Source organism: Anopheles gambiae, chromosome 2 (assembly GCF_943734735.2).
Source record: "Anopheles gambiae chromosome 2, idAnoGambNW_F1_1, whole genome shotgun sequence".
NCBI lineage: Eukaryota > Metazoa > Arthropoda > Insecta > Diptera > Culicidae > Anopheles > Anopheles gambiae.
In genome coordinates, this window is record NC_064601.1 from 36,935,432 (window position 1) to 36,959,329 (window position 23,898).

At 44.0% G+C, this 23,898-nt stretch overlaps 1 protein-coding gene across 7 annotated transcripts in view; it reads left to right on the forward strand.

The window, feature by feature from the left end:
* LOC1272775 (proteoglycan Cow) overlaps positions 1-23,505 on the forward strand; it is an 83,400-nt gene extending 59,895 nt beyond the window's left edge. For 5 of the 7 annotated variants that reach the window (XM_061644291.1, XM_061644297.1, XM_061644292.1 and 2 more), the window contains 7 exons: positions 504-955; positions 6,701-6,831; positions 14,028-14,174; positions 14,408-14,588; positions 18,087-18,479; positions 18,555-18,692; positions 19,850-23,505. In XM_061644291.1, coding sequence (XP_061500275.1) covers positions 504-955; positions 6,701-6,831; positions 14,028-14,174; positions 14,408-14,588; positions 18,087-18,479; positions 18,555-18,692; positions 19,850-19,962 — 1,555 coding nt within the window. In that variant the 3' untranslated portion in view covers positions 19,963-23,505. The remainder of the gene's footprint in view (positions 1-503; positions 956-6,700; positions 6,832-14,027; positions 14,175-14,407; positions 14,589-18,086; positions 18,480-18,554; positions 18,693-19,849) is intronic. The other 2 variants (XM_061644295.1, XM_061644296.1) reach the window with 2 other exon arrangements.
* Positions 23,506-23,898: the final 393 nt, after the last annotated feature.

Below are 23,898 nucleotides of genomic sequence, written 5' to 3' on the forward strand. Positions count from 1 at the left end.
ATTCCGATTATCATGTAATCCCCACCATCATCATTCATGTTACTTCTCCTCGACACCAAGCGACTCCAGCCAGTTGATGGAACCAAGTTTTGATATGCTTGATTTACACTCACTTTTCCTATTAGTGTTATGCGCTTTAGATAATTCTTCCTTGATAGGTCAAAGCTTTCGCATGATTCCGTACACCCCAACGCGAAGCTATAGTACAGCTAATGCATGCTCTGGAAGGTAGAATCATCCGTATCATTATCTTCCAATCAACTGGTTTCGTTCGTTTTGATTCGCAAAGAAACAAAGCCCCGCGTGTGCCGTGCTTGCACCCCGGCCCGGCCATCATAATCAATCACCTGGAAGGGCGGTAGTACGCTGGGCGGTTCGACTCCCATCCATCCTGACCGCTGCCAATGACAACCGACTCACCTTCCTGCTTATTGCTTTTATTTCCCTCTCCTTCCCGCACTCGTTCGTTCGGATGCTGCTCGCCAATATCAACACTCTACAAGGGAGGAAATAATCACCAAGAGTAAATACTTCGACGAGGAGGAAGCGAAGCGCAAAGCGGAAGCGGAAGCGGCAGCTGCAGCTGCCGCTGCTGCCTCAGCCACCGGGCTGGGCGGTGCGGTCGGAAGCGGTGTGGCCGGTGCGGCCGACACTGGCAGCATGACGCTGATGGCGGCGAGCGGCGATAGCAGCACCGGAAGCAACGCGAACGATGGCACCAGCAGCGGCCTGGAGCACGAGGAGCGCGAGGACGACGAGAGCTCGTCGCAGGATGACGACGTGTTCTACGACAGCGAGAAGGAGGAGGACTGCAAACCGTGCCCGGTGGTGAAGCCCACCTATCTGTGCGGCAGCGACAACTGGACCTACTCGTCGCTGTGCCGGCTGGAGTACCACAACTGTATCCACACGACCGAGGTGAAGGTCAACTGTATGGGCTTCTGTCCGTGCAAAGGTAAGCGATGGGCAGAGGAGGGGAGGGTGGGGGTGGGTTCTCACAAAATGGCAGTCTGTTTTGTGAGATGTGATAATTATTTCCCGTAGGTGAAGGAGAGGTTAGCTTTTCCATTATTCTGATCCTTTCATCAACCTGCTGTGGTTTCTTGCGAAGGCGGAGGGATACTTCGTTCATCATTATGAGCTCGTCCGTGGGCTCATTCACTCCAGTACAGTTCCCAATGTGTGTGTGTGTGTGTGATTGTGGTAAAAATGGCCTTAACAATACCGAGATTGAGTCATCTGTTAGTATAAGTTTTTGTTTCGTGCTACTCTAAGTAGAACATTAAACACGATTTGCTGAATGTTACTTTTTACTATCAACCTTTGTGAGATAACCAAAAACACTATTTATACTTTATTTCCTTTATGTTTTGAACACTTTGAAAATGATACTTTCCATACTTACTTTTACTTTACAAACAATCATCATAGCGCATGTTTGAAAGGGAATTTATTCAACTACTGTTTTCCTTTGGCACGTTAAACAAGAAATATTTCCCATTCCAATTGTACACCTTTTAACGCATAAACCACTCTCTCTGAGCTAGCGCACGTGCAACATAGCAACATGTTTCACCACCACGTGTGTTGCGAACTTGCATACCAACGTGATGGTACATGCTATGGAGTAGCTTCTACGCAACCGTCCCGTACCGTTCCAGAGCCACCCTTAAACCAATTATGTTTGCTTACTTTTAATTAACTTCGATTAACGGGCCACGAGTTTGTTTTCATTTTTAATTTCATGTCAACCGTTAATAAACTGTGCAGTGTGGCGTGTGTGTGTGTGTGGATGCTTTTTGTTTCTGTTTTCTCTTCCTACCATTCCGCCGTTGCTGTTCTTTTGCCTTCGAGCGATCGTAGCCCGCTTTCCTATCCTATCGTCAACGAACAATGCAGTGGCAAACACACAAACAACCACATACACACACACACACACACGTGTGTGGTAAATTTCGGTACCACTGGCACCATTAAACGGTCGGTGTTTTCCATCGTAAATTGCCACGAAAAAGATACCTACGGACTGTGCGCGAATGCCTGTAGCGCTATTCTGAGATGTTGGCAGGTTCGTACCGCGTACGGCGTAGAAGAAAATTGTTCCAGGAAATGTGGGCCGCAATGAGAAGCCTCCCGCCTCACGGTGGGGGACCATTTTTCGTGGACGAGGACGAAAGAAAACACAGCACAAGAGATGATATGATCCAGAACGTGCGTACTGTTCCAGTGCAAGTGTTTGTAACAACACGCACAAATAATTACTTTCTTCTGCTCAACTAAACCTACACATTTCAATTTCATTTAAATTTGACAGAAAAACATCTTTAAATACATGTTTTTTACCCATGTTTATTCCGCTATTACTACATAGTTATGATGCATTGGCACAACTGGATAGAAAATCTTAAAATTGTTATAATAATTTAGCTACAAATCATTTAAAAAAACTATGATTTTACAGTTTTTGAATGATACTGTTCTCGCAGTCCAAAATGGTGCCGGCATAGGAAAATTTTCTTTGTTTTATTACAAACCCCTCAATGCAATTTATCTACTGCAAGTGTACAAATCTAACCTTTTTTACAACATCCCCCCCTCCCTGGCTGGGAATTTTCAATCACGTTCACGGCTTGCGCCACATCCTCCACAACAATAAGCACCGTTTTCATAAATTATTGCAATAATCGTATGTCCGGTCTGGGGTGCTTTTTTCTTGCAACACCGTTCCACACCATGCTCACGAACTCTGTTCCCTACCCTCGCGTTAGTGACCACGCGTTTCTGCGCCACGGTGCGCAGAATTTATGTCACGAACATGCTAGCAAAATTCATAAATTCCAAAAAGCCTCCTGGAAGCGCCTGCGGGGGAAAAAATACACGAGCTAAAGACAAATACTTGTCAACTAACCTTCCCATTCCCGTTAGCAAGAGACGTTGGGGAAAGGGGAAAGAAAAACCAGAGGAAAACCAGAAAATATATATCTCTATACTGGTACGGTTTGCTGCTGCTGCCAGGGTTGGTTTGCTGTCGGTTCGGCGCAGTACACGTTCTAAGAACCACAATGGTACAAAGACAACGGTACAGTATCTCTCTCCTTCAGTGCCAACGCTAAGCGAACCGAGAACGCCCACCGACACTTTCCTCTGTCACCGCAGAACCGTGGCAAACGCACCGGGTGGAAATGGCATGTAAAGGTAGTGCCAAAAAAAAAAAGCAATTTAAATTATGTTTACTTGCTTTTTTCTCTCTCGCTCTTGTTTCCCTTCGTGAGCTGAGCTGTGGAACATTGTGCCACACAGCGTGTCTGTAGTACGGGCCTTCGTTTGGAAGAGCTGTTTTGCTATTCGTGTGTCCTACCACCTACTACCCGTCAATACCGATTACATTCAACGTGAATTGCTCACCCAATCTGACGGAAGTGTAGGGAAGCGAGCTGCATTCAGGCCCAGTTCCGATGTTTGTCAGCATTATTTGCCCGTGAAAAAAAACTCCACTGAACTGGCAACCCGGTTTTCTAAGAGACGGGACGCTCCGATTCCGCTTTTCGCACCACCCGAAAGCGGCCATGTTGTGACTGTTGTTTGTGTGTGTGGACTTCCTTCTTTCGTTGCTGCTTTACTTTTAGTTACTGTTTGGCGTCCATTATCTGCAGCCACCACTTGAAGTCACAGCGCACCCAGCAGAAACACACAGCGTGCTGCCCATGGCGTACGCTACTTGACCATACATCACCGCACAGTTGTTTGTTTCCCTGCTTCCGCATCGTTGTGCCGGGATGCTCCACGCCACAGACCATGAATATGATGAAGACGGTGCCGGTGTTGTGAATTGCTTCTTTTTTTAAAACTCCCTCGCCCTTCTTCTGCTCTTAGCGTCCGTTGTTAATGGTGTTGCTGTTGCTGTTCGGAACAATGGACTGTCGCGGAATGAGCAAGCTCGCTTTTTCAGACGGCAGTGGTGCGACGCTCGCTCGACCAGCTTCTGTGTCTGGATGATCGCTTTGCATTTAACCCTCTATTGCTGCCAGATTGTACACACCGAAAGAACAAAACATAGAGAAAGCAAGAGAGAGAGAGAGAGAGAGAGAGAGAGAGAGAGAGAGAGAGAGAGAGGAATAGACAGCGGCAAAGGGAAACACACTTGTTCTTTTTTTGTCTACCTTTCGCTTTCCTTGCCGTGAATACAAGTGGGAAACATTTTTTAATTTCCGGCCCGGGACATTCCATTTGGAAGCATTCGCTGACTGTGCCTTTTCGTTCGGCAAGTTGTTATGCCTGGCCCCCACCAACCACGCAAACGTGTAGTTTTAAGGCTGATTGCTATCCATTTGTCGGGTGGCTGCCTGGTGCTGGGTGTGGCTCCCTTTCATCATACAGACGGACGGGAGGTCACATTGATGATGGACTCGGTGCTATTAATCATGGTTGCTGCGTGGGGTGTGGTATGTACCCATAGAGCGATAATAGCACCATGGCAACGATTTATTTAGCCCTTTTTTTTCTTTTACGCTCGTCGGGCAGCTCGATGTTTCCTTTCCCCGCCTCGCTTTGCCTCTATTTCGGAATGGGAGGGCGAACTTTGCATAGGAAAGGGAGATAAAACCCTTTCTAAAATACGGTCGACAGTCTGTAATGCATTTGCTACATTTTTAATGATGTCTCAAGGTATACCGATATTATGTATAATTTTCAAAGTACTGAGATACGTAAAAATAGGATAATCGCTATGTGCCGTCTGGAATTGTGCTTTTATCAGCTTTTCATCCTATATTTGCAGCCTCTATTGCCACTTTAGAAACACAATACCACAAATATCCTTTACAATTTTCACCACTACTGATAAATTTACTCTTACCTTTTTGAAAAAAACTAATTTAATAATGCTTTTGCATTCTCTTAAAGACACCACACTCCGTATTAATTTTCATGCAGATCGAAAAGAGTTTTTAATCTACCCACTTATCTGTACTTTATCGCCCCTCACTTGATCATTGATTGAGTCTAACTAGCAATAGTTTAAATCCCTCGGTCAATACACAACGACCCGCAAAAAGGCAAGCAAAATGGATCTAAATTAGCAAAGTTCAAATACTACTTCTTCTATCCAAGTTAGCAGAAAGCACCACTAATTGATGTAACACACATGTCTCAACTAATAGTACTCACTTTTGTTGTATCATCAAACTTTCCTGCTTCAACATATCCCACACACACACACGTACACATATATGGGCGGCTACTCTGGTGCCATCGATAACCACCCCCCAAAGAGCTGAGGGCAAAATCCTTTTTGTATCCTTGGGAGGCTACTTGGGTGGCTACGATTGCATGGCAACGGTCAACCGTACATTGCGTCCGTGTGGGCAATGGGTACGTGCGTATGGATAAGGTGAAGCGTTTTTCTGTTCTCTCTAATTGCCCATAAATTCCGACCGATTGCACAAATTCCTTTTTGATGAGCTGATTGATGTAGCCGGAATCCCAGCGCGCTACGTACCAGTGTGCTGACCCGCCGCATAACGGGTCCGCATCCGAGTCTCGGAGAAACGACCGAGCAATGGCAAGCAAGAGCTCTTTAATCTAATTATTTACACACTCACTGTACGATACAGTATGCTCTGTGCCGTACCGTGAACAGGGATTGAAAAGTGTTTGTGTCAGAGAGAGTGAGAGAGTTGATGGAAGCTTCACAGCATCGCTTGTACACAATTGTACACACAGCGCTGTGCAGCAACTTTTACTGCAAACTATTTGCTTATCGTTCTACAAAAAAAATCCATTCTTTGTAACGCATAGAGCGTTGGCAACCATTTCATGGGAGAAATTATTTCCATCAACTTATCATCCTGTACAAATCCTGGTCTCGATGCTAACCCATCAAAAGAAGGAAATAAAAGCACAGCACAAACACTGCCGGAGCTTGTGGCAGATATCGAAATAGAGTAACGCAATTGGCACAACAAAGGCAGAAACGTAACTTTGACGTGGCTGATGCGAAGAACGATGCTGATGGGGACCATGATGATGATGATCGAGCAGAAAACGAATAAAACAAAAAGTACAAAAGTAAAGTGAAAATCAACGACGGAGTACGCTACACTATCCCATCAGCAAGAGTTCTGATTCGACGCGGATACAGTTGGAATTGGAAAAGAAATTCTGGAAACAAAACAAATAAAACACCATCCTCCTTTGGAATACTATGCACAGCAAAAAAAACCCCTGGTGCAAAAAAAAAGCAATTTCTCTTCCTGTTTCGAATGGAGGAAAAGAAACAATCTCGTTTTTTTGTCGGTTGTGCTGCACGCCATTGCTCGTTCTTTCTCTAGTGTAGTTTCGATTTTATACCATTCTATGCCATTTCATACGAATTCCTTTATCCTATCACTAATGCTAGTGTGCGTGTGTGTGCGAGTGATTGAGTGCACATACACACACGCACCCACTCGGAGAAAGATACACAAAGAGTGGAAGGATCTCACACCATCAGCTGCGCCGTGTTTATCCTTGTCCGTGTCAGACGGAACTCGCGTTCCAACGGACGTTACACTTTTGTCTGTGTGTGTGTGTATGTGTGTGTGTGTTTTTTGCGCTTTCGTTTCACATTTTCCACTCACTCCCCAAATTTTCTGTCTCTTTTTCTCTTCATCTTCTTGTTGCTGCTTTTCCAACACCCAATGGCCCGCATCCATTTGCACAGATGCCAACCTGCTTCTTGATCTGAAAAAGCAGCAACGGATGGCTGACCGGATGAGTGCGTTCAACGCCAAGTACCAGCGGACGATCGACAGCAATGACATCAACGCAGACAACCTCATTCCATCGGGGAAGGTAAGTTCTATCGCCCGGGGGAAATCGGAAAAAAGCGAAGGGACAAACAGGCCGGGAACAGTGCCATCCGAGGGAGTGGTCGTCGTCGTCGTCCTCGTCGTCGTCGGTTGTGATGGATTGTTTCGCCGACCATACTTCGCTGGTGATGCGTGATGTGGCGAAGGTGATATTGATTTTTCCCAGTTCCGTTCCTTCGCCGAACGATTGTTTTTGTCACTCACACATGCTGCTGCTGCTGCATGTCCACTACGGCATTTCGGTGCTTGCTCGGTGCTTGGTCTTTCCGACGCTCCAGTGCCGGAGCCTTTCTGGAAGTGACGCGTGGATCAGTGTACCGAAAACACTCGCCATCGATCAATGTATTTCAATTTTCCGCATTGTGGCGCATCATTTCCTGACCGCTCGGGAGCAGCGAACTGCACACGACCAGCGCTCGCCCGGACACCGAGCGTGGAAACTGTGTCGGATTGTCTTTAAGACGGTGATTTATTCAGTGCATTAACTTTTATCACCGATTGGTTTGGTGCTGTCCCGGGAAGGGATGAGAGCGGGGAGAGGGTGCTTAGCATCTCATAATTCGACTGTAATTACAAGTGTCAAGCAGCAGCGAAGGTTTATGCTTTTGCTCCTTCATGAACATTATTTATATTGATTTTCCGTAAGCTGTAGTATATTTACACTAACTGTTATTAACCAAATTGATAATGCGATTAATAAATTAAGAATTAAGTTAATTTATAAATTCTGTTGGGTTAGACATGTTGGGTGATATGTTGTATGTAAGGGAAAAGTACCAGTATCGGGCTGTTGGACTACCAGGCTAATGTAGCAGTTTCACGCGTATTTGCATAATTTCACGTTTTTAGTGGCCCTATTTATATTATACGTTTTTTTAATTAAAGTTTGTCTTGATATTGATCGCTCGACAATTTTCTCAAATGCCCTTTACGCTCGAGATTGTGCTCTCCCGTGTTTCTATTCATTATTTAAGCCCGGATTACAGCTCGAGTGAAAAGAAACGTAAAATTTTGGGGTTTTCTGCTATATTTCATGAAATATTAATCAGAATATGGCTTATGACAGACCAAAAAACAGGAAATTTAATAATCAAACTGTTTAGACTATAAAACATATCACATACTACATTTACAGCTTATATAGATGGGAAATTGTATATCATTTCTTTTGGTGTACGATAAGCCATAGTCTGATAAGAATTCAATGAAACGGAAAAACCAAACTATTTCATTCACTTTCACGCAAGGTCTAAAGCGATCTTAAGATGTCTTCTTGCTCTATTGCTGTTTATCGATCTCTCTCTAACTATGTGCAGAATACCATAAATGTTCCCTAATTAGCGGTAGAATGTCTGGTGATACGTGTAATAGGTATAGTCTCATTAACGAAACATTAAAGGAAATTAGACAAAAATTACAAAAAAGTTTAAAAACACGATAGGCGATAGAAACAAAACCAATGACATAAAAACAAGAGGATTGTTTCATAATTCATTTCAACCATTGCAATTTCAATTAGAATGAAAGAAGGAGCAATGTTTTTATTTATTGTTTTATGATGTTTAAAACATGTTTAACATTATGTTATATGTCTGAAAATCGTTAGAATCTTCAGTAAAAACTCGAGCGACCAGTTGTCGCCAAAAGCGACACATTTCAAATGTTAAAATGATACCATTTTGGCAACTTCTGCAACAAACTCTCGTAAAAATAACGACGCCAGATTGAAAGAAAACCAAACCAAGCCGGGCGTATCAAATTAATCCCCTGAGCGAAATTTCGTCCTACGACCATATATGAGCCTCGGTCTATGTGTGTGTGTGTTTGTGTACATAAACACACACACACACGTGCAGACATCCCGGCGGCCACCATACACGGGTCATGTGAATTGCAATGAACGAAAGCATCAATACGCCATGGGAGAATTGCAATGTTGAAAGCATAAAGAAACGCCATATGCACATTACCCACTTTAAACTGGCACACACGCTGGCTACATCACGCACGCCCACACATACACACACACACACACCATCTCCCACACCCGGTGTACGATAAGATAAGGCAATTTATGCATCAACCTCGACAAGCATTTGCGACCGACAAAGTGGGATAACACAATAATGGTGAAGGACCGCGAAGGATCATCCAACTCTCCCGGGGGAGAGCTTAAAGCCAACATTTCTCTCCCCACAAAATGGATGACCGAAAGCTAGCGAAGGGTTGCGGTGTTGCCAGTGACAGGGAGAAGAAACCCACTTTCCACTTTCCCCAAATACATACTCGTAGGTACATACCATCAATGGCAGACGATTGAAACCGCTTGACAGAACGGAGTGGACCTCTTGGGAGGGACGAGCGAAAAATTACAGACCGTCGCTGTCTGTGTGTGTGTGTGTGTGTGTGTGTGTGTGTGTGTGTGTGTGTGTGTGTGTGTGTGTGTGTGTGTGTGTGTGTGTGTGTGTGTGTGTTTGTGTCTGGGGATCAATAAAGCACCATAACGCGTCCAATTGTTCTCATCTTTTGTCATTCGGTCGTATTTGCGGCTGGTCGAATCAAATCGATCGTTCACCCGTTCTCAAGGGACATGGAACATTCCAACAATGTGCGAGCGGCCAAGAGCGGGGAGAGGTTGTTGTGTGAACAATATTGGCGATTTTTTATGCTTTTAATCCAATCCCGTACCATGATTTATACTATTTTTGAACATTGAAAGCAGGTGAGGGAATTGGGATATTTTAAGAAATAAAACAGCCACGACGTGTCATTCTTATGACAGGTGAATGACAGGGCATTTGATTACGATATGGTATAACTTAGGTGTTGTTTGATTAAGATAACTACTGTTGCTCTATGAGGGAAATAATTAAGATTAGGCAATATAATAATTTAGAGATGAAATCATTTGAATTTCTAGATAAATGAAATGAATGTAAAAAAATACAAAATATAACAAAATATTTAGACTTCAAACACTGGATTTGACTGTACGAAGGGGGCGGTCTCATGGTACAGTCGTCAACACGAACGACTCAATAACATGCTTGTCATGGGTTCAAGCCTAGAATGGATTGTCTCCATGTAGCAAGGATTGACTATATGGCTGTGTGGTAATCAATTAAGTCTCGAAGGTCTGTATAGGCCGACATGTCCGTGTAGGACGTTACGCCAAATAGAAGAAGACACCGGATTCGATACAATTGTTTAACATTGCAATACAAACAAACTTAAAAATAAAATAATCAACTTTGAAATCATGTAAAACATATATTTGAAAAAAATTGATTGAAATATTAAAACAGGATCAATATTATTACACTTTCCGAAAGGAAATATGTAACAGGATGAAGAAATTAATCCCTATTAATTTTTACTATAATCATACAAACTAGAAAACTAAAGCATAGAAAAAAACAGAGAGGTAAAATATTCATACAAAACACAGTTATTGAAAAGAATAAACATATCAAGGAAGTAGCAGATAAAAAAGAGCAAGTAAAAAAAGACAAAGGATAGACAAAGCACTCGAAAAAACAAAATCTCACACAAAAAAAACAGACAAACTGTCAACAAACTAACAGACAAAATACAACTGACAATTATACCAACACTGTTATATAGAGTAGACAGAACGAGAAAGCAAAGTTGATTTGGTTCCTTGGGTTATCAATCTATGATTTAATCTTCATATTTGCATTAACCGCCTTTTGCTGAGAAAAATCGTGTTGTTTGGGAACCAACTTAACATTTACACCTAAGAAATAATAATTGTTAAACTACCGCATTCGTAAGCGCGTCTAATTAACAAACTTTGCCTGCATTCCTTTCAACAGTATCCCCTTGCGTGTGGCGTTCCCGCAGTGAGCGTAAAGCATAAAAGAAAACTTATCCGCTCGGTTCCAATTTTTCGCCCCAAACTTTCTTTGGACCAATTCGAATTCATTAACGGCATGCCGGAACTCAGCACGCGTCGCCCGGCCAGCCCGTTCCCAATCAGTCAAACGCAATAGTTGCGCGACATTTCTCTGTAGCGATTTATTTTGTGCTTTCCATCCAAAATGTTCTCCATTTCCCTTCACCTTTCCCCGCCGTTGCTATTACTGCTTCTCCAAATTGAACAAGTTTTCTTTCGACGAAATTGCCCTTCGCAGTGTACTCCCCTCTCCGGTACGCTGTTTTGAGTTGGCCGTTTTTGCTCTCCTCCATTTTTGTTGCTTTTACTTGTGTTCGTGTGTAAAAAAAAGAAACCCGGAAAAACAGTTTCCGCCCCGAGGCGATTCGTTCTTGTTCGCGCGCGTTAAAACTTTCAATTGCAAAATTTAAAACCAAGTGTGTTGTGCCATTGGTTACGCTATTTCTTTTTTTGTGCCCATGAGCTATGTGAATTGCGGCTTCCTGTGTGAGTGTCTCTCTCGCGCGCTCTCTCTCTATCTCTTCCCCCCCTCCCCTTTTCACTATTTCTCTTTGTTTTCTCCCTTTCTTTCACACTGTGCCACCGTTATTTATGAGCAAAGCAACCGATGCACCCATTGGTCGAGGGCCGGTTTAATATTATTTACAGCAAAAAGCAATTCAACTCTAATTAAGCTGGTCGAGAGTGAGAAGCACCCCCGGGGGCAGCTAAAGTGTTCGAGTGTTCGAGTGCAAAAAAAACGAATGGCGCCAAAACACAATCGCGAGCAAGAAGCGCACGAGCACAAAGTTAAACACTTGCCTGGAGGGTCCAGGCGCACCCGAGCCCAAATACAGCAGCACTGTGAAAATAAATACAATTTTGTGCCGTCTTCCAACGCGAAAATAGGGAACAAAAATCCCCTTTCCCAGCCAAAAAACGAACCGGAAGTGTTTATGTGCGTGTGTGGGTGTGTGTGCGTCCGATTGTGTAACAGTTGCGTTGCTCTAGTTCGGCAGTGGAGAAACAGTGCAGCGAACATTGCTCCATTGCTTCAAAGCAGGAGGTGAAAATAATCACTCAACATCCCCGAAGGGCCGATCGTTCAGCTGCCAACCGGTTTGGACGGTTTTCGGTATTTCCTTCCGTGCCAACCTTCCCAGAAGGCACATTACCCGCCACTTTCATTTTTGACTGGTTCGACATTTCGAGCTGCTGTTGTATGTTTTTACATTACGCTTTATATTATTTATGAATTTTAAAGATTTTCTGAACGCTTTACTTATTATTACACTTTTTATTGAAGTCGCTTACATTTGGCTATGAAAATGTAATGCTCGTCACATCGCCGTGTTGTGCATTATTCACATCAACTCTCTCAAATACTCCTTTCGCTCTAGATTGCATTCCATCTTTTTCTATTTGCTGCTGGGGTAAACTTAGCCTTAGCAACCTTAGCCATCAAAATAAAATTGCCTAAACACGTGATTTTTTATTTTTTTTGTCTATTTCGCGTAATATACCAACGCGGTCATACCAGTCTATACAGGCCTTTGAGACTTAATCATTACCACGCAACCAGATAGTCAGTGCTTGTTAAGGAAGGGGGACGGTCCATTCGAGTGTTGAACCTACGAAGGGCATGTTGTTAAGTCGTGCGAGTTGTACCGTTTGTACTACAACACCGCCCTTTGTACTCAGTTGGACTTACATTTTCTATTTTTGCTAGCCTTTGTAGAGTTTGGATTTGACATAAAATTACATCTTGCAATTAAAAATTTAATAAATAAAACATAAACTAAAATTATCAACTATTTTTTAAACAAAATCTTCAAGATCATGACAATAGCATTCAATAGCTAGCCTTGTTTTAAAGCCCCTCAATAAATGCTATAAAAAAGTATATAGGAAAACTAAAGCAAAGTAAATCAATTAATTAATTACTTCTTGATTAGTAGTATACTGATGTCTTGTGTATTTTAATAGCAACATTTGGTAGCTGGATGCTTTCTTTCCTTATGTTTTGAATAGTCGTATAATAGCGTATAAAGCCTTATCTGCTTAATGGTTTTAAATCACATTTACAACTGGTTGCCACCGAATTATGATACATGTTTTTTTGATGCCCTTTCCCTCTCATTTCGCTTTCGAACACGTTTGTGGTGCGTCGTGCTCGGACGAAGCTACGCTTACCAAATCGCGTTCCTGCCGATTTGATCTATAGCGTAGCCTCAACGAAAGCAAACGTCTTACGATTCATTCAGCACAGCGTCTTCTGCCGTATTTTTCTTTCACATTCCGCAAGCAAAAATGAAAACATCATCCCGTAACGCTGTACATACTAGGGACGCGTTTCCTCCGGGGCTAATGTGTTCGGGTTAGCATCGTACGCGTCACTAGCACTGATTAAATCGCTTCCCTTTCAGGGTGGGGGGGAGGAGGAGGGAGGGAAAAGAAACGGCCGGAGATGAGTTTATCTTTTCACCCAGGATGAAAGAACCCGAACGGTTCGTACGTATTTAAACTCAACTGCTAAACGATTGAAAGGCTACAAAATATTTTTATCCTCCCCATTTTTACCCGTGGTATGAGGACTATAAAAAAATGTGAAAGAAGAAATACTGGACTTACAGCATGGAAATATCGAGGGTATGCTTTAATGCTGATTATATGTCAACAAGGTGGGGAATAGCCAATCAGCATAAAGAGATGAGATCTGACTGAAGTTTTCTTTCCAAATAAAGATGGATTAAAAGGAAAGAAGCTCCTTCATCTTTGTATCGTGAAATTGATTTTTCAATAGGGTTTTTTTAGATGTTCCTGATTTGTGGTGCCGACAATTAAGCTTCCAAAATGAAAATACACAACGCTTGCTTATGCTTTATTAGCATGCAATTTTTAGAGGCAAAAATCAAATTTCCAAGTTGTACGCCTTTTCACAGCCAGCCCCTGCGACTTCTTAAACTCATTAAAAATTGTGCTCTCGAAAACGGAAAACAAATTTCAACTCCCATCACCTTCCCCATCCATTTCATCGATCCAAAACGAGCTGAACCAATGCTGGTGCCTAAGCCCTAAGCCTTCACCTGAAGTTGTTTCTTAATTAAGAAGCTTCAACGAGCGCTCGGTACCTCCCCATTATCGACGATAAAATAACAATAGCACACACAGTGTGGCCTGCACTATAAACTATCGTTTTCTCGTTTCTTTTCTCCCCATGCCTTTTCCAACTCTTTTGTACGCTTTCAACCGTCTCGTTATCCTCACTCCGACCATTCGCGCGACAGCAGCAGCAGCAGCAACAGCAGCTGAAGGAAGAAAAGAACCGTCACTACAACCACATCAACTCACAGTACACTTTCACGCCCGAGGAGATCAAGTACGACAACAAGCACTACAAGTACATCAAGTACACGACGTACAAGGGCAAGGTAGGTTCGACACACGCGTCACTACAAGCCATTCGCCGCCACCATTCGCTTGCCCTCAAGTGCTGTGTGCGAAGTGCTGGTGCTTTACGGTCCCTCCTATTGCACGAGCTTGGAAAATATTCATTACCATAACATTACCCCCATTTCCGTTCTCATTCTTGAATCTCTTTCTCTCTCTCTTTCCCTCTCTCTCTCTTTCTTTCTCACTCAAACACGGCGGTTGTGTGGAGCAGTCATCGATGCCGGCATCCCGTCAATATGATGGCTACGGTTCGTCCGGCAGTGGCTCGACCCGCATGACAGGCGAGGACAAGCACAAAATCCGAGGCTACAACGAGGTTCTCGATAAGCCGGCCAGCACTGGCAACAACAATGGCAACAGTAAACCATCCAAACTGTCCGGCAGCTCGGCACGTAAGTATTAGCAGTAGCGACAGGGGTTTGTGGCAGAACTGTTAGAGGCGCGGCCAGGGTAGTAGAAGCCTTCCGGACGTTCCAGGTATGCCCTGGGCCAGTTAGTAGCTCAAACGTCATCCGTGTTCGATGCACACAAACACACACCACACCTACAGGAATACCGACATCACCGGCAAATGTATCCGGGCGGACTTAATTTGACTTTCGAAACACGAAACAGCACCGTTACTGTATGCTGCACGCTCTGCAACACCGCCAATGGTACAAATGGTAAATCGTATAGCTTTCTGCCGGGTACCTATACGCTGCTCAGAGTACTATTATATTTTTGCAACCTGAACAGCGATTTCCGGATGCCTTTGTCTTGGCAAGTGGTGTCCCGCTGCCGGCAGCTGGAATCCGTTACGAAGCTAAAAGTATCTAGACAACGGGGCAAAATGTTAAATATTGGTTGGATTGATAATGTTATGGCCAGTTCGTCGCTGGTTGAGTGCGCAGTGTGTTACCGGTGCTGATATTGAATAGTGTATGCTTATTGGTTTGAACGCATGCATGTTTTGGTTAGTTGCCGTTCAAAAGCTCGAAGCGGTATTTTCCTATGTAAATCAAATTATTGTGCCTGCAATAGACCCCACAAATGTCCACAGATATAAACGACCTATGGCGGTTTAAGTTTTTCCATCTGATTGCACGGCAACGACGTCAGGTTATGATGGAATCATTTGACAATAAATGATGAAATACCTGGCGCCTCCATTGACGATGAGATACCATGCGCCTCCATCGGCGTTTTCGGGGATCGGGGCTTTAAACTTTTATGCGTTCTCGATGGCCGTATTTGGCCTCAAGAGTCCTATTTTGGTACATAGTGCAGTTACACAACACAAAAGAAACAACAAAATATATTTATACATTTACATATATTTTATATATTATAACATAATATAATATAATATTATAATATAATATAATATTAAAATATATTTGCAATTAAAGAATGATGGAATGGTAAGCAATGAAGATCGTTTCTTAAAAAAAGGACCGATCGTTTATGATAAAACTAATTTTTAGTGTATTTGAATTTCGGCTTCTACGTGCGAAAACGAGACATGCGAGCATTTAATTTCTCAAAATCCTCATTTTCTGTACTTGTTAGTTCGCACAAGAAACTTATCAATGCGCACGATGGCCGAAGAGCGAAGCACATGCTCCAGCATCCGGTCCGCGTACAGCGCCACGATATGCTGATCCACAACGTTTATCTAATCGAGAAATAGTACACCCGTAGCATACTGATTGCATAGAGCCCCGTTTGCCGCATCGTGTTACTGAGCAGCAGAAAAACACAGACACACACACAGAGTCATGCAATACAACTGCTTTCATCACGCCGTCACTGTACGCGGAACGAGAATATGAGCTTGTCGAGCACGCACCCATCCCCTTCTGGAGCGGAAGAGCGCGAGGATGCTTTTTTCCTTCATTTGCTTCACCGTGCCTTCACCTTCAGCGACCCATTGTGTAGAACATTAAATTAAAAGCGCGAGCAACCGAACCTCCCCGAGATGGCAGCACTGTACGCGAGCCTTCCTGCATTTGCTTCGATCACAAGCACCCTATGCTGCGTATTGCTCTCAGTGCCAGCGAGTGTGTAATCCAACTCTGTCTGCAAAAGTGCTCATACAGCACAAATCCACGCATTGTACGGTTATGCGATTTTCTGCCCGCACCTCACCAACCCTTTGCTGCCTTGCGGAAAGGAAAAGCGTAAACCCGCTTGCTACCCGATGCGAGCCGCGAACGAGCAAAGATTTATGGCAATTAAGTATTGTTTAACCTTCTGTGCAGCGGGAAACAGATACCGGCGCTTCGCTGGCACCCGCACAAGAATGGCGGAATGTTTGCTTTAGCGAGACAGTGAAATTCCCTTCACGCTACAGTGGCATTAACATGGTACGGTTAGACGCGATACACCGTGTGCAATAGCACGGCCCGAAGAGCAATGAACGAGCCGTACCATGCCGTACACGAATACACCCTTATTCGGCACGTCACGCACGTACACTGATATCAATACGCTGGATGGAGGGGGAGGGGGGGAGAAGGAGAAGGGGAGTCATGCACGAGCGATGGGGTAGGGCAGGATTGAAACAATGTTTAGTTAAGCCAGCCCAGGCAGTTTGCTTCGTGGAAAAGTCAAGAAGGTAGCAGTAGCAAAGTAACTCGATGAAGAAGAAAAAAACAAGCTTAAAGCAAGCCCCCATCCATGGAGGGCAAATTAATCGACCCCCCCCCCACCCTCCCCCCTACACCAGTGTGCGGAAGATCCCGCCTTTCCGGCTCGAAAGTGAAAGCGTAATGAAGTTTGCTTTTAAAGTTTTGCCAAGCACTTTTCTCCGAGCGCTTTGTGGCATGCAGCACATTATCTCTGCGGCAGTGGAGGTGGTGGTATTTTTATGTGCGACGGAATGCCGACCTTGTATGTGTGTGTGTGTTTTTTTGCACATCAAATAAGATACTGGACCGAGGGATTAATGTCGCAAATAATAAGTCTTGCTTAACTGGGTGGCCTATTACGGTGATAGGGCTTCGGCCCCCGAAAAAGCTTCGTTCAATTAAACCCTTCCCTTGCCGTTTTTCTGTTGTCTTTTGTGGAGAATGGGCGCATAAACACACAACCATGTGCACATACACCGATTCATTTGGTTCGATTCTCTTACACGCTTCTCGCTAATTCCGCACGGGTCCAGTCCGGGGTACATTTTGAGATTCGCCGAATACTGTCCCAATTTTACAAATTATTCTACTAAATTATTCATCCCCAACTAATTAAAGCCACCATTGTTTTTGGTGATGCAAAACACGAACGTCATGTATTTTCCGCCCAATCTAGCCCAGCCACCAATGCCAGCACCAGCAACGGCACACGGTGCGGGTTTCGGCTAAAGTTTTACACGAAAAACATACCCAACCATTCCACCGCGGTGCGTTCCCTTTTTCTATTGGTCGCGCATGGAAATTTCGTTGATGCTTGTGACTTGAAACTTTTCGTGACCCAATGTAGCAGCAGCAGCAGCAGTGGCAGTAGCGACAGGTATGGCAGCATTTGTGAAATGTCATTACCTATTCAGTTTGTTAAACGGAAGGATTTAACCCCTGGGTGCTCCACCCAACCACCCCGCACGGTGGCTCGCTGTAGTACGCAGAACTAGCGGTACAAGATAGCGACAACGCTTAATTAACGATGGTGATTAGCAAATCGACGCAATAACTTTCCCACCGCTCATTCGGGCGGGACCAAATTTAAGACCTACGCACTTTCCTGTCGCGTGGTTCTACCTTTCTACCGTTCTGTCAGTCCTTCCCCCCCCCCCCCCCACCCTTCTCCCCCATCTCTCCCACAGCTGCTCACTAACAAGGGCAATTTAAGGTACAACCCCTTTCTGATTTTCATCCTCTCTGACCTGCTTATCTCCTTTACTATCCTTTACCCAGGTTACCCAGGGATGAAATCGAGCGAATGCAAACCGCAGCAGCTGACTGCCATCGGTAACCGGCTGCTCGACTGGTTCTCGGTCATCATGGCCGACAGCAAGAAGCGGCGCCAGCACCAGCAGCAGAAGAACAAAGTACACTTCCCGGCCGCCTGCAAGCTGGAGGCGCGCTGGATGTTTGGCCACCTTGACCTGAACAACGACGGCGAGCTGTCGACGCAGGAGCTGTACGATCTCGAGCACGACCAGAACGAGCGGTGCATCAAACCGTTCATCGATACGTGCGATCTCGACCAGGACAATACGATCGATCCGCGCGAATGGTGCCGCTGCTTCGAGAAGACCGATCGCCCGTGTGCCGCCGTCCGGCGACGCCTTGGTAACGATCTGAGCGGTAAGTTATGAAGGGGGTTTTCTCCTGCTGCGGAATGGTTTTGTGAGTTTCTTCTATTTCTTTGTTGGCTGCCAGGATCTTACGCACCCGATTGTGACAGTCAAGGATTTTACAAACCCACGCAGTGCCATCAGGCCGTCGGTGTGTGCTGGTGCGTGGATGAGCATGGTGTCGAGTTTGCCAACACGCGCACGCGAGGCAAACCAAACTGCGGTAAGTCGTTCATTAGTTGCATGTTAGATGCCCGTCAATTTAGTTTATGTTTTGTTTGTAGTGTAATTTTAACGTTTAAGTAGTGAGTTCAAGTCTCAACCGTTCCCACGTAGCAAAGACGGACTATGTGGCTGCGTGGTACTAAACAAGTCTCGAAAGCCTGTTTGGACCGACGTGACGGCGTAGGTCATTACCCCAAAAATAATGCTCACTCAATTACTGTATGACTCTTCAATCGAAAAGCAAACATGAAAGCATACAGGGTTTCACACTTTATCTCAAGACCGCGGGACCCCTTCCCGAATCTGTCTTAGCCAAAGCCAAGACTGCGGTATGATGCTTGAAAACGTTGATGATACCTGAATTCATCGGATGCAATGCTGAATCTGCGGCACATTTCTCGAAACACACTGGTCCGCGCCGAGGACATGCGGTCGAATATTTTTTTACACGGATAACCTTTGTGTACATCAGTGTACTGAAAACAGTTAATTATTTTTTCGTGTTTTTACCAGAAAAGATTATTTAAACAGTTCAAACTAATTTCTAAACACTTGTAAATATTTTAATTAAACAAATATGCATTCACTCATTTTATTAAATTGTCTTTTTATGGTAAAAAAACGAAAAGGATAATTGAGTGTTTCTAATAGACTGATGTACACAAAGGTTATCCGTGTAAAAAAAATATTCGACCGCATGTCCTCGGCGCGGACCAGTGTGTTTCGAGAAATGTGCCGCAGATTCAGCATTGCATCCGATGAATTCAGGTATCATCAACGTTTTCAAGCATCATACCGCAGTCTTGGCTTTGGCTAAGACAGATTCGGGAAGGGGTCCCGCGGTCTTGAGATAAAGTGTGAAACCCTGTAATTTAGCAATAAATAATGAAGCACCATGCGTCTCCATCAAATATAAACTACCAGGCGCCTCCATCGCTTAAAACTCTAACCGTTTTCTATGACACATGTGTTCTTGAGATCATTTTTTTTAAATTGACTTGATCGCAAGAAAAAACATGAACATTAAAAATGTGATAAATTTATACATGTTTTTGTTCAAAATATTAATTATTCAATTATGTGTTATTTTACTAACCCATATACGACAAGGACTTTCCCGGCATACTTTTAGTAATGAATTTGTGTCTTTTGCAGAAGAAATCATCAACAACGCCACAACGCTGAACTCCGACGACGAGGACACGGAGGACTCGGACGACGATGACGACAGCCAGGAGGGCAGCGCCGATCGTTTGCTGGTGTTTTAAAACGCTCCACCGGACGGGCAGCAGCAAAACCAACCAATCGATGTGGTTCCTTTAACATTTCTTCCATCTCTATTTGCAATTCCGAATTCGAGAGGGTTTATTACGTTACTGCTTTAGTTACGATTGGAACATGTATTTGTTTTTGTTTCTAAAGGAAAAAAAACCCAGAATCTATGCATTCGTTAGATGAATCCATCCAGAGACACCCAAACCCGCAGCAAACCCCTGGCTTGCGGGGGAAGAGGCGTATTTGGGGCGTGTATTAATTAAGGCAACGTATAAGCAACGGTGGATTAGACAAATCAGCTCCCATTTCCCGTCCTAACCATCCCGTACTGTACCAGCTTAGTAGTGCTGAGCGGGGCAGATGGTGTTTGCGTAATATAATTCACTACTAAATGAAACCGTTGTTTAAAGAGAATACCCTGCAGCCCTCCCTGCCCTATCTCCTCCCCGTCACCACTCTTTATCTTCTTTCTTGCCTTCCTCTTTCTTTTTTTCGCTCGTACGCTGCTATTTCGAAGATGTTGGAAGTCACCCCAACGTCCGTCTGACTGGGTGCAGCAGAAAATGCACGAGACGTTTGTTATTTGTTGCATACACATATGCACCGTGTGTAACAATCAGTTCATACCGCTAGAAACTTGGAAACCATACATTCTAGTTTTGCACCAGCCCCAGTATGTCGTCCTTTTATGTAAAAGCAACACATCTGTAAGCAGCGCGGCAACGGTTGGAGCTGCATTTGGTACGAACCGATCTTGCACGCGCTTGAACGCATTCGACGCGATAAGAGCAAAAGTGTACGAGATGAAAGAAGGCAAGAGAGAGAGAGAGATAGGGGGAGATAGAGCGCATGAGAGAAAAAATAAGCTTATGAAAGGAACAGCGACATACACCTTAACTTTTAGATACTAAGCCCAAACAACAACCACAACAAAAAACAACATTTCTTTAGTGCTATCCGTCTTTACTGCTGCAGAAGCCGCTGCAAATTAGTGAGTGTGAATGTTTGTATGCCGAATGTTGTGTGAAAGTAACAAAAAAAAACTTAGAGCAAGCAGACAAACTTAAGCCGGCCAGAAAATCAAGTTTGCAAGGGGGGAAAAACAAGTATTACAAGAGAAGTAGTAGCGACTTTTAGAAGGTAGAGTGAGCAATGCAAATGATATGCCTGTGCAGAATATTGTATGTTTTACGTTTTGTTTGAGCGTCCCTTTGAGCGGGGCCGTATACATGCTGTCCATTAGTACTGTCATCAACTGAATTTCACTCCTAAGTGCTCGTATTTGCAACGGCAAACAACGCTGTTTGCGAGCATCGGTCACTACACACACTACTAACCTTTCAAACAATGTCCAAAGCCGCGTAGTTTAGTGTCAACGCATAGCACGCTGTACAACTTGTATGTATGTAAGACCTTGCAGGAAGTTGCATTTTTGGCACGGCATTTACACCACGAGCAATTGTAGTAGGCTGAAGGATGAACCACACCGGAGCTACACTATTCATTCGCTTAGAAAGGCTCGTCTGCCATGGCAACATCAGGCAAACGCCTGCTAAGAGGAAAGGAGCGAGCAGGACAAATAGCCATTTTTTGGATCCTTTTGAAGATGATAGCTAATTTTAGAAGAACACACACACATAAATCAGTCCGTTCCGCTCATGCCTCCGCTCGACAAACAGTGTCGCAACACACAGCCGCATCAGTGTGCGTGTGCTTCTTTTCTGTGTATGGTGTGTAGGGTTGTACTAAACGGTCGCTCGATAAGATAAAGTAATAATAATGGTTACTTGTGCGTTGCACCAGTGCTTTTTTAGGCGTGCGATCAATCTACCGGCAGCGTGCGCACGCGTTCGCTATGATGCAATAGAATGATTTTTGCTTACACTTACTGCTAACCATTGCTAGCACCATTAGGTACACTTGGTCAGTACTAACAATTACTCCCGACTCCATAGCATCCAATAGTCCGGCACACATCACAATGCACCATTGACAAAGTGGTGGACGGTTTGTAGGGATGAAAAACTAGTGAAACAAACTACACATAACCCATCAACATACCCCCGCGGTTGCTCTCTACGCGCTCGCTTTGCGACGATTTGTCCTTCCACATTTTGACACTCACACATGCACAGCACACGTATGCAGTACCAGTACACTACCACGCATTAAATGATCACCCTGCCCATTACGCACCGTACAGCGTACACGTTGCAGCGTACACTTCACGCTGGTATTGCAATGACTGGTGGCAAAAACAAACACGATGGATGGTAGCAATGGATGTACTATTTGAGATTAAAAAAAAATCAGAAAAACAAAACCAAAATGAAACGATGTTGTAAACCTAGCAGCACACGCAACCGCAGTAGTAATAGAAAGTAAGTCTGCAATTTAAGTTAAGCAAATTCACCAGGAAAGCATGTAGAGCAATGTGCGCTTCATCTGAATGGGGTCTAAAATACCTTGCTTTGGTGGGACTTGTTTGAACTTTTGACACACATTTGAAGTGGATACATGTTTGTATGCGTAGGTGTCCCTTAAACTCCCCCCTCCCCCCACACCCCGTTCCTCGCGGACTCATGTCTTTTAAAACAATTCTTCCTGTACACAACGTTCCCACACAAGCACTCTTAGATAAGTAAAATATGGAAAGAAACCGAGAACTGTTTGGTTATGTTTCTGTACCACGTTTGCGCTGGATGGAGCTTACATTTCGAATGATTCTGGTAGTAAACTCGTTTAGTAAACAAACAGCAACAGTCAATAAAAGAAGAAAAAAAACATAGTCATAATTACCAAACCAATGCATCTACCAAATCAAAACATTTGTCGCTAACTAGAACAACACACACTTCATTAGTAATACAAGCAACTAAAAAGAAATAAAAGTAAGAAGCAACAGTACTAGAGCAACTACCACCACCACCATCATCACAGCCTGTCACAGAGCTGTTTGCAGCAAGCTGTCACTACGTTTAACTCCTACCACAGCCAACTACGGGAGACACACTTTTACTAAGCCCCGCAAAACAAAAGCCCCAATTCAAAAACCCCATCTTGTACCTACCAGTAAACGCTTAATCGCAGCAAACCTGTAATTTCTGCTCCACCCACTGACACAGCTCGAAGAGGAAGAGGGAAAAGGACAGCAGCAACCATTCCTCGTTTTGATGTTTGTGTATGTAAGTGTGCGGTGTGATCGTGTGTGTGTGTGTCTGTGTATGCTTCGATGAGATAGGGTGAATCACCATTACCACTAAACTAACTGGTTTAAGAAGTAAGAGTAGAATCAGCAAACCACAGAGACAGAGAGAGAGAGAAGATGCAAAAGGTGTGCAAACCAAGGGGGAGCAAACTTTACCACATAAGCTGAAAGAAAAGGAAAACCATCGGCCGAGGGGGCGTGCGCGTGTAGGAAGTATGCAGCGTGAATACTACATACTGGGTGTGCGGCAGAGAGTGTGGACATGGGCAAGTGAACGGCATAACACAAAATAAAATCAGTAAAGTACGACGAATCTTTGGACAGATAATATACACCCATCGAGTGTGAGTGGCGCTTTTGTGGTGTATGAAAGAAATAACGGTAAAAGACGGAGGTCCAATCCGAAGCAACCGGAATGAAGGTCAAAATCGCTTGAAAAGGATAACCGATGCTGAGCGCTACGATTCGTCATTCAATGGTTCCGAAAGGATCACGAGAGAAATGGGAATTTCAAAGATTAAAAAATAACTAAAAGTAAGTAATTGCTTTTCCACGAATAACTAGTTAGAGTAGCTAGTAACTGGTCGTTAGTTTAAAAAAGTATCAGACATAAATAACTAGTTTAAAGTTACTAGCAAGAGTAACTATGAAGAGTTACGCCAGGACTCCACAGAGCATAACACGGAGCGCAACATAACAACTGACAGCTGCCAAACGCTTG